Below are 17,135 nucleotides of genomic sequence, written 5' to 3' on the forward strand. Positions count from 1 at the left end.
ACCACAGGTCAGGCCCAATCCTTTCACTTTTAATAAAGGGTAAGAAAGCCCATCCTGAGAAGACACCAGAACTGGTATTTTTACACTATCAGCACTAATAAAAAGTACCTTCTATTTCTTTATTCATACAATTTCCATAGAATAAATGTCCTAATATCCATTCTAGCTTCTATGTGACTTCTCCTGAAAGACCCTGAGTAAGAGGAACACATATTTTCTTCTAAATTGATTACAGTTTCCTATTCCAGGTAGTTGAAACAATCATTGACAACAAAGCTATCTTCCTCTTCCTCACAAGGTCTGAAGAAATCTTCTTGATAAGCTTCATTTTTCATCACTTTCTATGAACTTAAGAAGGGAAGAAGCAAAGTTAGAGTCAAGTCTGTGTTTGGGCTTCTGTTTGATTTTTCTTTTTATTTGCTCTTGCTGTTTTTTTTTAGTGAGAATCTGCCCACCACAAGCTTCTGGATTTTTTTTAGACTTTTCTCCATGGAGGGCAAAGTCTTATGAGTCATTGAACAGAGGGTCAACACACAGAGGATGTGAACTTGCTTTAGGAACCCATTTTTTTTATTAAGATAAAGCAACAAAGGAGCAGCCCAAAAAAGAATGAGAACTAAGAATAGTATTAAAAACAGAAGTGTGGGCTTTCACAGATTTCTATCAGGAGAATATATGGTTCTTTGATGCTGATAAGAACCCTGGCCTTTACTCCTTCCCAGGCACCTGGGCTGTAGGAGAATTCAGGTGGTGACAATGCAGTAGCTTCTTAGGGGCCCTGAAACCCAAAGGAAGTGATTTCTTTTCTTTTCTTTTTTTTATTTTATTTATTCATTTTTAGAGAGGAGAGAGACAGAGAGGGAGAGAGAGGAGAGAGAGAGATAGAGAGAGAGAAGGGGGGAGGAGCTGGAAGCATCAACTCCCATATGTGCCTTGACCAGGCAAGCCCAGGGTTTCAAACCGACAACCTCAGCATTTCCAGGTCGACGCTTTATCCACTGCGCCACCACAGGTCAGGCCAAAAGGAAGTGATTTCTGTGCATCAGTTTCTTTACATGTAAAGTATGTTAGTACGCTTGACCGGTGGTGGCACAGAGGGTAGAGTGTCGATTTGAGACACTGAGGTACCAGGTTCAAAACCCTGAGGTCACCAGCTTGAGGGCAGGGGTCCCAGCTTGAGCATGAGATCATCAAAATGATCCCATGGTCGCCATCTTGAGCCCAAAGGTCACTGACTTGAGCAAGGGGACATTGGATTGGCTGGAACCCCCAACCCCCAGTCAAGGCATGTATGAGAAGCAATTAATGAACAACTAAATTAACACAACTACAAGTTCATGTTTCTTCTCTCCCTCCCTTCCTGTCTCTTTCTCTCTTGCTAAAAAAACAAAAAAGAATATATGTTAACATAAAAAGCCATAATATTGTGTGTTTACTGCTACTCCCTGTGCTTAATGCTTTCAATGCACTTATTCATTTATTCAACTATTTATTGAGCACCTACTATGCGCAGCCAGGCTTTTAGGCACTGAGGACAGAACAGCGAGCAACGTCCCCACGCTTCAGGATCTTATGTTTGTTGAATCTGCCCCACAACCTTTTGAAGTCCATATTATTGTTACCCCTTGTTGGACAGATGAGGAAATTGAAGCTAAAAGCTGGTTAAGTAAAATCTGCCCCCAGATCACAGAGCTCGTCAGTGGTTGGGTTGGGATTTGAACTTTGGTTCCTCTGACTTCCTGCAGCCCCGACGTCTCATTGCTAGGCTGTGTAGTGCTTCTGAGAAGGGCTTTCAGTGGGATGGTCTGTGGGAGGGAGGGGACAAAAAAGCCGGGAAGGTCCTAGAGTGCAGAGGGCACCCTGGGAATTGGAGAAAGTGGAAATAAAGATGCTGAGAAAGACTTCCTCTGCTTTGTGGCTTGAGGATGGAGTTAAGGCTGGCTTGGAATCTTTCCCCAAACCCAGGACAGAGCAGCTGGTCATTTCAGAGAGTTATCTGGTTTGAGGGCTCTTTGTGGGAAACTCACACACATAAGGGACATTTACCCTTTCCACCCTTGGTGTTTGTACAGAATCCTGCAATAAGAGGAAGACACCAATGTTTACAGAAACTGGTCTTTAAACGATATTGAAAGGGTGAATGAAGGTCCTTAACCTCTCTGTTTCCCCCACAAAAAAAACTTCACTGTCATCTAAAAGTGGACTAACGCCCTTCCAGGTGAAAGGACCTAGCACAGTGCCTGACACAGAGTACGAACTCAGTAGACACCAGTAAACACCGGAGAACAAATGAATGAATAATTTCAACCCAGAGTTGCATAACAAGCAGGCAAAAGCAATTACGCTGGACTTGGCACTTCCCAAAGGACAATGGGATTTTTTTTTTCTTCAAGCACTCAGCTCCCACTGGAAAAATCAGGGCAGGTAAACATACCCTCAGCATGTTCTTTGAAATGCAACAGGCTTGCAGGAAAAAAAATGTGGAGCTCAGAGGAGGTCAGAACAGATTGTATTGCTGCCATTATTCTTGGGCTCCTAAGAAATCAAGAAATGAACAGAGCCTCCCCCCAACCCCCATGAAGATGAAAATCATCAGAATCAAGACATTCCAATCTAGGGAGCCTCACTCAGCCTGAAATAAAACCACTGACTTAGTCCAGGTTCTGTTTTGTAGACCAACTTATGATTTAAGGTCAGAGGATAGAAAATACTGATATGTCATCAAGTTCACTAACTTCCTGGGGGGGCGGGAGAAAGAGAGAGAGAGAGAGAGAGGGAGAGAGAAAGAACATGATAGGTTTAAATACTGGTACCTATTTCCTCAGCCATTAAAATAACACAGGAGCCAAACTCTTCCTAAACGCCCTGCCCCCCACCCAGCACACACATGCCCCACCATGACATGCACAGATTGTCCCGTCATTATAATCAGATCACATAAATGCAACCAACTCACTTCTTAACTGGGACCTTACAAAAAGGCGTCAGTAGCCTGTGTGTTGTTTCCAACAGAGCAAGGGGTATGGGGCTACAGGCAAGAAAGGGCGGCCTTTTCAAAACCCCCTACCCCTTTGTGTGAATTATTTCTAAGTTGCCAATCTGCCCTTCTGGATTCTGGCTCTTCAACTCATTTGGAGATCCTATGGCGGTGCTTCGGCTTGGCTTTGCATGCTGTTGGCCACGCTGGTGCAACTCTTGCGACAGAGGTTTGAAATTGGCATCTCCTCGGGCCTCTGTGTCTCGGGGTGTCCTGGACGCTTGGGTCTCAAGCCGCGGATTTTGAGCTTGGTGTAGAATTTGGGGAACGAGGGACTTGAGAAATAGTACACCAGGGGGTCCAGCATGCTGTTCATGTAGGTGAAGCTGAGCGTCACGTGGAGGGCCACGTGGACAGAGGGATCGCAGACACTGGAGGGCACCGTGCAGAGGAAATACAGTCTGGCCGACACGCTAGGCAGGTAGCACGTGATGAACACCGCCGCCACCACCATGATGAACCGGGTCGCCTTCCTCATGCGCGTCTGCCTGGCCAGTTGCCGCCTCTGCTTCAGGCTCCAGATAATCTTGAAGGAACAGAACAAGATGATGCCGAGGGGCAGGAAGAACTCCAGCTGGAACATGATGTCGTGCCAGCCGTTGGCCGACTCCATGATGAAGCTCTCGCAGGATAAGGTCTTCTCTTGCACGCACAGGTGGTTCTCCGTCAAAAGGTAGAGAGTCCCCAGGATGACCACAGTCCACAGGGCACAGACAATGGCAGCTGCAGCCCGGTTGGAGATGGTGTTCACCATGTGGTGGGGGTGGACCACTTTGAAATACCTGTCCACGGCCACCACCGTCAGGAAGACGATGCTCCCGGCTCGGTTCATGGCCAGCATGAAGAGCGCCAGCCGGCAGGGAATGTCCTCAAAGGCCCATTGTCTGTCCCGGCGGTAGTAGTCTGTCCGCAAGGGCAGGCAGATCATGAGGAGGAAGTCGGCCACAGCCAAGTTGAAAAGGTAAATAGTGCTCGGCTTCCAGGTCTTCATGTAAAAGCAGAAACCGCACAGGGCAATGCCATTGCCCAGGGCACCGAGCACAAAGAACAGGATCAGCAGCGGTGGCATCACCCGAGAGATGGGGTCCCCCTCGATGAGGCAGCACGACCCGTTGTCCATGGCAGACAGGGAGCAAGGGGCTCGTATGTCGGGCGGCCCTCGGACTCCCCACAAAGATAGACACAGCTGCTTATCTGAATGCTGCCACTCAGCCGGCCAGAGTCTGTTTTTCTAACTTCTTCACCCCAGGATGCAGGTACTGACCGCACGCATGGGTGGATGCCTCCGCCGCCACTGTGGGCACGGAGAACAGACACTCCAGCCAGGAAATGAGAGCCTCAGAGATGCCCTTTCTCTGCAGCCCGGGTCACAAGCTGCTTGTCTCCCCAAGAGCCCAAGCATATAGCACCACAAGGCTGTGAAAACGAATCTAATTTTGTGCGAGTGGTCATTTCTGGGGAGCGGCCGGTAGGTCCAGCGAGATTCATGTTGGAGAGAAAGATTGTTTTCGTCCCAGCCGCACTCTTCCTCTGCAGACTCTCTGTGTTGGAGAGCACCAAGCTGCCCAGAAGGCACGAAAAGAGCTTGTTTGTCCTCCCTCCCTCGGGGGGGGGGGGGGGGTAGAAATACAAACATTTCCCGGAGCTGTCCAGGGCCCCTGCTTTGCTCTCCTCCCTAACCTTTGCCTGACTGCTCCGGCTGCTCCCGCATCCCATGGGGCGCTCCCAGGCGCTGCCACAGACCCGGGAGGCTCAGAGCCATTTCCTGTGCCTGCGCCCAAACACACAGCCCGCGAAAACCAACGGGGTCTGCAAGAGGAAAGAAGCTCTAAACACCACACTTGTTGGGCATTGAAAAAAATTATTTGAAGCGTGTTAGCCTTTCCTCCCCTCCATTCATTACCGCCTACCCTTTGCCTCCTTTCCTGGACCCAAGTGACCGGTTGCACAACCAGCAAGACCACAACATGGATCTGAAGCCGCTTCTCATAGGTCCGTCTCCATGAAACAGCCTCTTTGGAAGCCCGTTCCCCCCTCCTCCTCTGCTGTTTGCAAAGGAGGATTGGTCTCTGAGCTTCCCACAGACTGCCTCCAAGAGCCAAATGCCATGTTACTTATCTGTGTTTTATTTTTAATTACATGCCTAGCCCATTGGTGGGGCTGCATGAGGGTTGGGGCAGCTGGTCAAGGAGTCTGAGCTCTGAAATAGTCATGGGTAAAATGCTGCAGTCGGCATCTTCATGGACATTTCCGGCCCTTTGGTTTTAGAGACGGTCTGTCTGCCCTGCACCTCTCGGCTCCCGGCTTAGGCAAGGGGGTGAGGAGAGGGAGTCACCGAAAGACATGCCTGCCTTTTTCCAGATTAAATTCTTTCCACTGAATCCTAGACTCCAGATCAGCCCGACAACATTCCCCACGGCCCCCGCCCTAACTGGGACTGGGACTGCTGTTGAAACGGTTGTTTTTTAACCGATCTCCTTTCTTGTAGTGCGTTCCCTGGAACTGCTCTCCTGCACTGCAAAGTGACTTTTCTGAAGGACAGATAGGATTGTATCCCCCCCCCTCCCTTTCTTTTCCCCCTTTTCACTTAAGAGCCAGCACTCACTCCCTCTGATCTAAGGCCTGTGAACCATATCTGGTTTGGAAACCAGTTTGAGTTGGCCCATGTGTTTTAAAATATCCAGGACCTGTCCTATTAAAACCTGTCTTTCCAGCCTCTCTTGGGAAATGGTGAGATCTGGCTATGCTGGGCCAAGTCCCACATGGTAACAATCAGCTGCACATGAGAGCACCTGCTTGCTGGAAACAGGCCAAAAATTCTCCATTTTGCCGCAATCCCCACCACTCCCTATTACCTGGTCATATTCACTCATTCATGTGACTGGTCTCTGTGGGATTTTGAGCCTGTCACCTCTACCTTAGGTTAAAGGTCTCATTCCTTGGTTTAGGACACAAGGCCCTTCACAGAGGGTTCCCAAACTACCTTTCCAATATTATGTTCTACCACCTTCCTTCTCATTTTGTTAGTCTCATAACTTCTAATAATTGCTTCCATCAAACATTTTCATTCAGCTCCCCCACTAAGCCAAGAGGTCTTTGGAGACAAAGTCCACAATCTTGGGAGAAAGGGCATAGAATAAAGATGGGAATGACTGTGTCCTGCTTTTCATGAGAGCCCCTAGCAGATACCTTCCTTGGGGGGGAGGGGTTGGTGCTTCTGTGAGAAGCCTCTAAGAGGAGGCTGGGGGAGAGAGGTAACTCTGAATACCTGTATGAGGTCAGGCTGGATTTTTCAGGAAATGGAAAAATGTTCTTTATTCTGTTAGCAGATGCCGGCAAGATTCTTATAAACACAAAGTGCTTCCCTTTTCCTGTGTGACAAATCTTGCTTTTTCTCATCCTTCTAGGCTTGCCAGGTCATCTTCCCATCTCCCTTTGGCTGTAGAATTAGCTGGAAGGCAGAGGATTCAGGAGGAAAAAGGTAGGTTTGTTTCTTTTTCTCTGCAAGTCTGTTATTGCTGCTAATGTGTGGGGAGGGGATACATGGGAAACTTTTTTTTGTTGTTGTGAACCTAAAACTGATCTAAAAAAAAAAACAGTCTCAGGAAATGTATGCTAGATTTTATTGCTAATCTTATTTTCACTCGTAGCTATTCATTACAGTGTCCAATGCAAAACAAAGGCTTTTTTGGTTTATTAAAACTCATTGGGGCCCTGGCCAGTTGGCGCAGTGGTAGAGCGTCGGCCTGACATGCGGAAGTCCCGGGTTCGATTCCCAGCCAGGGCACACAGGAGAGGCGCCCATCTGCTTCTCCGCCCCTCCCCCTCTCCTTCCTCTCTGTCTCTCTCTTCCCCTCCCGCAGCCAAGGCTCCATTGGAGCAAAAGATGGCCCGGGCGCTGGGGATGGCTCCATGGCCTTTGCCCCAGGCGCTAGAGTGGCTCTGGTCGCAGCAGAGCAACGCCCCAGATGGGCAGAGCATCGCCCCCTGGTGGGCATGCCAGGCGGATCCCGGTCAGGCGCATGTGGGAGTCTGTCTGACTGCCTCCCTGTTTCCAGCTTCAGAAAAATACAAAATAAATAAATAAATAAACTCATTGGACAGTCTGTACCAATGACAGTTAAGGGGGTCTTGAATTCTGGGGTGGTGGGGAGCCATTCTGAGGGAATGGTATTGGTAAGGATGGGTGTGGCAGGTGGACAGCAGCAAAAAGAGAGAAGGGAAGTAGCAAGCTTCCAATAGAACTTTTCAGGGTGATGGGAATGTTCCAGAAGGCATGTGTCACTGTTGCAACAGGGCCGAATTTTCAACATTGTTTCATTTTCATTCATTTCAAATGTAAAAGCCACACATGGTTTGTGGCCAACATATTATAGGAAACCCCGGACACCACTTCCTCTATTCTCCAAGCCTTCTGGAATCTCCCTGTCTGGTTTGGCTTAGACGCCCCCCTCTGTGCCGTCCTGCCACTCACACACTTCCATGCGGTGTTGGGGTGGGGTGTCCCCTCCCAGAATCCCATCTCTGGGAAGATGAATCCTGGGTCTGAGTTGGCTTTGCATGCCTAGCGTAGGCTGGCGTCAAGGAGACACACGGTCCGTATGTCTTGAGGAAATAAATGACTGAACTAGTGAACAGATGATCCCGGACCCTTGCAGATTACTGACACTCTGGCTGTGAGGAGACACCACTGAACAGGAAAGGCCACTGAAAGAACTTGAGAATATACCTGCCAGGCTGATCCGGCGTGATCCGGGGCCCAGAGGTGCCACCTTCTGCCGTGTCTTGTAAGATAACATGTCACTTTATTCGTGACAGTGGCAGAAAGTGGACATTCCTGCAGGGGCCGCCTCAGCAGGCACAGGAGGAGGAGGAGCTGTGTGTGCTGTTGTGTCAGAAAGACACACTCCTCCTGTGCGTTTCTCCTCCCGTCCTACACAGCCGCCACACTCATGACACTTCTGAGTGCCAGAGGTGTGGGGTGTTTTTTCCCACTCCAGGGGATTCTCTGTGACACCATGTGGGTGTCCCACAGTTCGATTCAATTCTGGCACTAACTAGAGTGAATGCTGACCCCTCAGGGCACGGGTTTAGTCCCCTGTAACTGCCCCCAGTGGGGATGCCAATCGCAAGTTGTGCGTCCCTGGGTTACCCACAACTTCTGTCCAACTTGGCTGCAATTCGAGGTTCCCACGACCTCCCTCCTCAGATTCCATCGTATGTTAGTACAGTTCGCAGGACTCAGAGAAACACTCACTTGTGTTTATCCATTTATTCTACCATAAAGGATGTGATAAAGAAGATAGAGGAACAGCTAGATGAATAGGCATGTTGGGTGAGTTCTCGAAGGGTCCCAGGTGCAGGACTTCTGTCCCCTTGGAGTTGGGGGTATGTCACCCACCCAGTACCTCCACCTGTTCGCCAACCCAAAAGCTCTTTAAACCCCCTACACAGGGGAAATTTTCACATTTCCCTTGGGATTGCTTCACCCAACACGATGGGGCATTGCCTTGACCCAACACGAACTCTGTGATGTAGCCCTCATCACATAGGCATGATCCATCATTCGGTTTATTTTCAGCCTTCATTCCCTCCTCTCTGAAGAATATGTGTGTGAGAGGGTGGAGCTGAAAATTTCAAGCTTCTAATCATGGCTGGGTCTTCCTGGTCACCAACCCTCACCCAGGAGCCTACCAAGATCCACCTCATTAGAACAAAAGACCCCTCAGGAAATTCCAAGGGATTTGAGAGCTCTGGGTCAGGAATCAGGAACAGAGACCCCATGTCATATATAATTTCTTCTTATTTCACTGGTAGAACTCTAGGGGCTCTGCTTCCCCCAAAATGCCCCTGCCAGAGGCCCAAGTATGTGACGGTATCAGCTTCCTGTAGTCACTGTAACTAATTACCACAACTTGGTGACTTGAAACAACAAAAATTTATTCTCTTACAGTTTTGGAAACTAGAGGTCAGCAGCGCTGTGCTCCGTCCAGAGGCTCTAAGGAAGACCTTGCTCCTCTAGTTTCAGCTTCTGATGGCTGCCAGCATGCCTTGGCTCGTGGCTGCATCACTCTAGTCCAGTGATGGACAATCTTTTGACCTTGGTGTGTCAAAATTCACCAAAAAAACGAGCATAACTCAGGTGGTGTGTCACTTCGAGAAAAAACCCCCCATAATTTCGTGATATTTTTAATTTAAATAACAAAAATGTATGATTGTAATATATAACTCTATTTAATAAACCAAAAACTAATTATTTAACTTACTTGCTTAGTGACTTCTTTGTTCATCTGTCAGTTGGTTTCTTTTGTTCTTGATATTATTTAACTTGTGTGGGGTGCCATGAACTAAGATAAGTGAGGGGGAGGGGGAATTCTTTAACTAACCTGCCTATTAGTGACTTTTTTGATGCTAAATTTCATTGGCTAAATCTTCAATTGAAGGTTGGTATTTTGTACACATCAAGCCCAAGCAAGCGCTACTAACTTGATCTGTCAATCTGTTTCTTTTGTTGGTTTTGATATTATTTAACACTGAGAATAAGGTCTCACTAAAATACGTAGAGGGAAAAATTGTGAGTAAAGCCATTGCTATATTTTTCAAGCTGCTAAAAGTCTGGTCATCGGTTCTAGGCACTCCAAATTTCCTGTTTGTAGTGGCACTCCTCTTGATTCTCCAAGCGGCACCTTTCCAGATTCTCAAGCTTTGACCTCAAGTTGACAAACACCTGAGCCCAGATTCTGTCTTGAAATTCAGCAAGTTGCATCTTATGTAAATTAAGATGGCTGCCACTATTTCTAATGGCGGGAAACAGCACCCATAGCACAGGCCCTCGCCTCTCCCAACCTCCCCCTCACTTATCTCAGTAATGATGGTCAATTAGAAATCCACGGCACCCGGAACAGTAGATTGGATGATGGTTGCTGTGGTTATGTGGTTGCTGGTTATGGCGATCACAGGGCCCCCAGAGATGCATTCCCCACGGCATTCCGCTGCTCCCTGTTCTACCGGCCGGAAGTGAGGTCAAAGATCCCCTAAGGGCCTAACCAGAAGTCCCAGAACTAGTTGCTCTGTGCCAGAGTTCTGTTGTTTTGGCCTACACACCTCCGGCATAGAGTGTTTACACTACAGCAAATGTTTTATCCTCGGCTATTGCACCTGGCTGTGCAGGAGCCGAGGATGAAACGTCCTTCTTGGCATGCGGCCCCACACTTCTCTGGTATGCAGCTGCATGTCATCGAAAATAGCTACGCATGTCAGTGCTGACACACATGTCATAGGTTCGCCATCACGGCTCTAGTCTCTGCTTTTATGGTCCCATGGCTTTCTCTTTGTGTGCCTCTGAAAAAGACACTTGTCATTGGATTTAGGGCCCAGGTAATCCAAAACGATCTCATCTCAGGACCACTGATTTACTTACATCCACAAAAAGTCTTTTCCAAATAAGGTCATATTCACAGTTTGGGGGGTAAGGATGTGGACATATCTTTGTGGGATGGCAACCATTCAACCCACTAAAGTAACCTTCTCAACATCAGGTCTCAAACATCTATTTGAGTCCTGGAGTTCCTTTCTCTACCCAAGTGTTTCAAAATGCTTTCTCTGGAAGGGAGAAAGAATTACTAACTGAATTTAAGGTCTAAATGATTTACCACATGAAAAAATTTTTTTTTGCTCATTTCTGCGCAGTAGAGCTGCAGTCCAGGAAAAAGCTGAGGGCCCAAAGCAACTTTTGGGGTGGGACAGGGATTGTTTCAGTGTGATGGGGCATAGCCCAGACCTGACACAATCTCTGACAAGGAAGTTCCTCACCATTTCAAAACAAGTCTCAAAAACGGCAAACAGCCCTAGCCCGGCAGTTCAGTTGGTAAGAGCATCATCCCAATATGCCAAGGTTGTGGGTTTGATCCCAGGTAAGGGGGCACATACAAGAATCAACCAATGAAGGCATAAATAAGTAGAACAACAAATCCATGGGTTTTCCCCCTCTATCCCTTCTCCTCTCTCTAAAATCAATAAAATATAAAAATTGCTAACAATGTTTTTTTCCCCTCCATATAAAGTCCAAGAAAAACTAAAAAGAGGGGGAAACTATAGATTCAAAGAGATTTAAGAGCTGTATTAACCAGTTGTTTGTACTCTGACTCAGACAACCTCAACTGTTAAAAAGAATGCAACATTTGGAGAAATCTGTGCACCGATTGACTAAGTAAAGATATTATGGAATTATGACCAATTATTGTACGTGTGATAACGGCATTTTTGGCTGTATTTAAAGAAAAGGTTCTTATCTTTTAGAAATAAATGCTGAAAGATGTGCAGATGAAGTGAAATGGTATTTGGTATGTGATTCAAAGGAGTTCAACAGCGGGGGGGGGGCAGAAACACAAAAAGAGAGGTTGTGACTTCTTTATTGTAGTGGCTGGAATATGGGAACATGGACATTCATTGTCTGGTTCTCCCTGCTTGTCTATATTTCCCATAAAAAAAAAGTTAATTAAAATGGAAAGTCACTTAAATCTTCACCAGTGGAGAATTACAGTGACTCCATTCCATGAAATACTATCTACTTATTAAAAAGAATAGCATTCACTTGTATAACGCTCCCCATGGGCTGGGCCTTGTTTGAAGCATCTCTGCTATCCATCTAGAATGAGACTGAGTTCTAAGTATTGACCCAGATAGATGTCTAAGATATCTTTTTAAGTGAAAACACACACATACATACACACACAAACACACTGAAGTTTGTATGGGATAATTCCATTTTTGGATGTTAAAAAATAATATATGTACCCTCATACATTGTTGGTGGAAATGTTAAATGATTCAGTGGCTAGGGAAAACAGTTTGGCAGTTCTATATACAATTGCCATATGACCTATCAATTCCACTTGTAAGTATATCATCCAGAAAAATTGAAAATAGGACTTAAACTTTAAGTGCCTGTACACAGATGCTCATAACAGCACTATTTACAACAACCAGAGAAGGTAGGTAGTGTGATGGTTTATTTTAATTTTATTTATTTATTTATGTATTTTTTACAGAGACAGTGAGTCAGAGAGAGGGATAGACAGGGACAGACAGACAGGAACGGAGAGAGATGAGAAGCATCAATCATTAGTTTTTCATTGCGCATCGCAACACCTTAGTTGTTCATTGATTGCTTTCTCATATGTGCCTTGACCGCAGGCCTTCAGCAGACTGAGTAACCCCTTGTTGGACCCAGCGACCTTGGGTTCAAGCTGGTAGGCTTTTACTCAAACCAGATGAGCCCGCGCTCAAGCTGGCGACCTCGAGGTCTCGAACCTGGTACCTCTGCATCCCAGTCTGATGCTCTATCCACTGCGCCACCGCCTGGTCAGGCGTGATGGTTTATTTTAATGTGTCAACTTGGCTGGGCCACTGTGCCCAGCTATTCAGATGAACACTATTTTGGGTGCTTCTGTGAGGGTGCCTTTTGGGTGAGATGAATATTGAAATTGGTGGGCTTGGAGGACAGACTATCGCCCTCGTTATTTTTGGTGAGCCTCATCCAATCAGTTTGAGGCCTCCGTAGAATAACAACTGACCTCCCGCAGCGAGAACGAATTCTGCCAGCAGATGGCCCTTGAGCTTGACTGCAATGCTGGGCTCCCCTAAGGCTCCCCACAGATTTTGGACTTGCCTGACTTCATAATCACATAAGCCAAATCCTTCAAATCCCCTTTGGATCTCTTTCCCTGAAGAACTCTTACTAATACAAGCAGAGACAACCCATGGGTTTGTCAACCAATGAACAGGTCAACAGAGTAACAGGTCAACACACCGCATATATGATTACAATGAAATATTCTTCTTCCACAAAAGAGGATAAAATGCTGATTCATGCTACAAAGTGTACTAACCTGGAAAACATCCTAAGTGAAAGAAGCCAAACACAAAAGGTCACATGCTGTAGGATTCCACTGACATGAAGCATCCAGAAGAGGTAACTTCCAGAGACAGAAAGTCACTGATTGAGTGGTTGCTACGGACTGGGGAAAGGGGACACTGGAGAGTTGGACCAAGCAAGGGCCGGTTTCACTGCCAAATTAACAAAGTGCCTGCCCCTTCATGACAAAAGTGTATCATCTTTGTAAATGAACCCCCCCCCTTTTATGTTGAATATTTATGGGCCTCTCTAGCAGAACTGGTCATGCCCCTTGTCAGTCCTGCGTTGCAAGAAGAGCAAGTGACCTTATTAAACATCTGATTTTTGGAGGAGCCAAACAGGTTGTTTTTCATGAACCCTGTTGACGCCAGCTCCTTGCCTGTCATCTCAGTCCCCTTTCCCCTGTGGGTAAGGCTTCTGGGATCAAGAGCTTGGATGATGGGGTAGTTCTATGCTGTTTTTGTCTTCCCAGCATCCATGTGCCCTCCTCTGGGCATCAACACCCTGAGTTCCCTTGACATCATCCACCCCTGAGGTTTGACAATCTATCTCTGACGTTTGAGAGATTGAGCTTCATCCCTTGGCTCTGGGAATGGGCACAGGACTTGGCTTGGCAAATCAGAGCATCCCATCCCTGCGGCCCACGGTGACTGGCTCAGGATGGGCACAAGACTCAAAGAGCTAATGATTCATTCATTGTCTCAGTCCATCTGGACTGCTCTTACCAAATACCATAAACTGGGTGGCTTCCAAACAACTGAAACTTATTTCTCACTACTCTGGAGGCTGGGAAGTCCAAGATCAAGGTGCCGGCAGATTTCATGGATGTGTGAGACCCACTTCCTGCCTGCTGTCTGCTTGCTGTGTCCTCCCCTGGCAGAAGAGGGTGAGGGAATTCCTGGGGGTCTCTTTTATAAGATCACTACTCTCACTAACCACCTCCCAAAGGGTCCCATTGCTTAACACTCTCACACTGGGGGTTAGGATTTCAACCTGTGCTGTTTGGGGACACAGAAACATTCTGTCTATGGCATATACTAACCTGAGTTGCTTCCTGGTACCACTGGAGAAAGCAATCTTCTCTGGGATTGCTGAACTAGTAGAAAATAACCTAAATATTTTGGAAATATGATGACCTCAGAGGGAAGAACCAAAAGATGACAAAAGATAGTTTCCTTTCTAAGAATTTGAAAAGTTGAAGTAATTTCAAACAGACAGAAAAGCTGCAAGACTAGTACAAAGCTTGTCCCGTATATTGACCCGGAACTACCGAGCATAAACACTTTTTACATTTGCTGGGATGTGAAATTTTCATTGATGTAACTAATACATTGCATAAAATTATTTTTTTTTATAAACCAACACCCAAGATCCAAGAGAAAGCTGTCATCTTGCTCTTGAGAAAGCGATTCGTAAAGGATAGCCATCCTTTCAAGAGAAAAAAGTGACAAAACTCTCATCTTGGAAAAAGAATAACAAATGAATTTATTGGTTTTGAAGGTAGCTCATAGAGCTTGGGATAAATTGGGGACAATTCACCTTGCAGTACTCATACACGGGTGTCTCCATCCACTGGGATGTTGATTCTGTTTTATGTATAGCTTGTGTCTGGTAATTGACTGCTAATAGGAAAGCATTCGAGTTGGAAATGTTAATTACGTAAACAAATGAGACAGAGTGAAGGTGAGCCCTGTGATGTTTCTCTGTGGGCCAGGCCTTGCTTGAAGAACTTTCAAATGTCCTCTTGCTTAGGGGAGAGAGGACTGAGATGACACCCCACTTAACCTGCCATGGTCCATGACAACCTGCCTTATGTATGCATTGTCATTAGTTGTGAAAATTATAAATTATTATAATATTTTATGTCTTTGCAGTCATTTGAGGGTTTCATCAAACTGTCTATTTATGTATGAGATTGTGCCCTGCAAGGGCATAATATCCATTCTGTGTGTCATAATGGGGAAAAAATGTGGGGAAAACATTAGGCTAGAACAAGTACTAATATACTTCTGTAAAGGCTGCCTGAGCCCAAACCCCTTATATCTACCAGAACTAATTTGAAAGTGACACTCCAATGAAACTGGCTTAAACAAAAGAATGGGAATTTGCTGACTTTTATAACAGAAAGGTCCATGGTTAGAGCTGACCTCGGATGTACTGGAATCAGGTATCAAACTTTTCCCATGTCCCAGCTCTGCTCTCTTTCATGTTGACTGGATTCTCAGGCCTCCTGGTGGCAAGACGCCTGCCGGCACCCTCTGAGACTCAAGTCCAGTGGGAAAGGCCTCTTTTCTGGAAGCTCCCTAAAGTGTGCTGGATTCATTCTGATTGACCTATGCCTGAATCAATTCATCGCTGTTACCAGCGGGACATCACATGCTGAATGCCTTAGACCTGGGTCACATGGTTCACCTCCAGACCGGGAGTTGTGAAGGCCTAAATGGAACACATGGGTAAAGTATGGAGGAGAGATAAACCCTTCCAAAACAAAATGGCCCTTTTACAGAGAATGGATGCTAGCAAGGCAATCCAGAAATATCCACTCCACCTCAAATTTCAATGTCTGGAAAGGACCAGATGAAAAAAGAAAGTCTGGCTAAGAGCCAACCCATCCCCCAGAGTAGGAAACAAAAAAGCAAACAAAAAAACAACCCCGTGATTCTTGAGAAAATAGATGATGTTATCACAGGGTGTCACACACATGTGCTACCGAGTCACTTCTAATTCAAGGAGCCAGGGAAACTCATTTTCTTTGATGGAAGACTTCTCAGAAAGTGAGTGTTGGAGTGTCCTTCCTCCGGGCTTCCTCTGAATGACTGGTCTTGCAACATCACTTCCCCATCCTCCTTTCAGACAGGCCTTACCTTTGCCCGCTGTCTTTAGGCATGCTTTGCTTGACCACAGGTTTCCCTCTTGCCCTAAAGGGAATACCTGGCTTTCTGGTGGTATCATTTAGGAAGAATTCTGTAGTATGAGAGAAAATGCTACTACAGTTAACCTAATCAGATGGCGGGGAGAGGAGGAGGTGTTTGCTTTTCATAGTAAGAAGCCCCAGAAACAAGACAGTCAGAAGCTGATATGGTGCCTCAACAATGCTCTCAGGGACACAGGCTATTTATATGTTCCAGTCCATAGTCCTTAGCATGTGTACCTTTATTCTCAGGCTAGCCACTGGCTATGTTCATGATTTAGTCAGAAAGAAGGGAGATAGGACAGGCTTTTTTTTTAAAAAATATGAGGCCTTGCCTTTTTTTTGGTCAGGAGTGTTAAATGATAAATTTTTGAAAAGAACAAAAGCATGACTCTTATCCAATTACAAAATAAATGTGGCCCTGGCCGGTTGACTCAGTGGTAGAGCATCGACCTGGTGTGTGAATGTCGCGGGTTTGATTCTTGGTCAGGGCATACAGGAGAAACTCCCATCTGCTTCTCTGTCCCTCCCCTTCTCTCTCCTCTCTCTTTCTCTCTTCCCCTCCAACAGCCATGTCTCAATTGGAGCAAGTTAGCCCAAGATGCTGAGAATGGCTTCATAGCCTCTGCCTCAGGCACTAAGAAGAGCTGGGTTGCTGAGCAATGGAGCAACAGCCCCAGATGGGCAGAGCATCACCCCCTGGTGGGCTTGCCGGATGGATCCTGGTCGAGGCACATGCAGGAGTTTGTCTCTCTGCTCTCTCCTCCTCTCACTGAATAAAAAAAATAAAAAAGGCCTGATCTGTGGTGGCGCAGTGGATAAAGCGTCGACCTGGAACACTGAGGTTGCCGGTTTGAAACCTTGGGCTTGCCTGGTCAAGGCACATATGGGAGTTGATGCTTCCTGCTCCTCCCCTTTCTCTTTCTTTCTCTCTCTCTCTCTCTCTCTCTCTCTCTCTCTCTCTCTCTCCCCCCTCTCTAAAAATCAATAAATAAAATATAAAAAAAATAAAAAAGAAAGAAAAATAAATAAATAAATAAATAAATGTGCCAAAGATTGTTTTACTCTGTAACTAATAAGGGAATCAATAAGATACTAAATACCAATGCAAAGGAGAACTATAGCTCCTCCAGACACATTCATTTGCATTTCCATGGACAGGAGCCAATTGCATTACTACCAATCCTTTACTGCAATTCACAAAATTGTAAATTAGCTCAAAGACCACAAAAGATGTGAAAGATGGAGATGACCAATGTTAGCCAGGACAC

General features: G+C 46.2%; 1 protein-coding gene across 1 annotated transcript; it reads right to left on the reverse strand.

The window, feature by feature from the left end:
* On the reverse strand, positions 1 to 5,881 carry HCAR1 (hydroxycarboxylic acid receptor 1). Its single transcript, XM_066371038.1, has one exon. It carries the CDS (start codon positions 4,155 to 4,157, stop codon positions 3,141 to 3,143), a length of 1,017 nt encoding a protein of 338 aa, XP_066227135.1. The 5' UTR covers positions 4,158 to 5,881; the 3' UTR covers positions 1 to 3,140.
* Positions 5,882 to 17,135: the final 11,254 nt, after the last annotated feature.

Source organism: Saccopteryx leptura, chromosome 2 (assembly GCF_036850995.1).
Source record: "Saccopteryx leptura isolate mSacLep1 chromosome 2, mSacLep1_pri_phased_curated, whole genome shotgun sequence".
Lineage (NCBI taxonomy): Eukaryota > Metazoa > Chordata > Mammalia > Chiroptera > Emballonuridae > Saccopteryx > Saccopteryx leptura.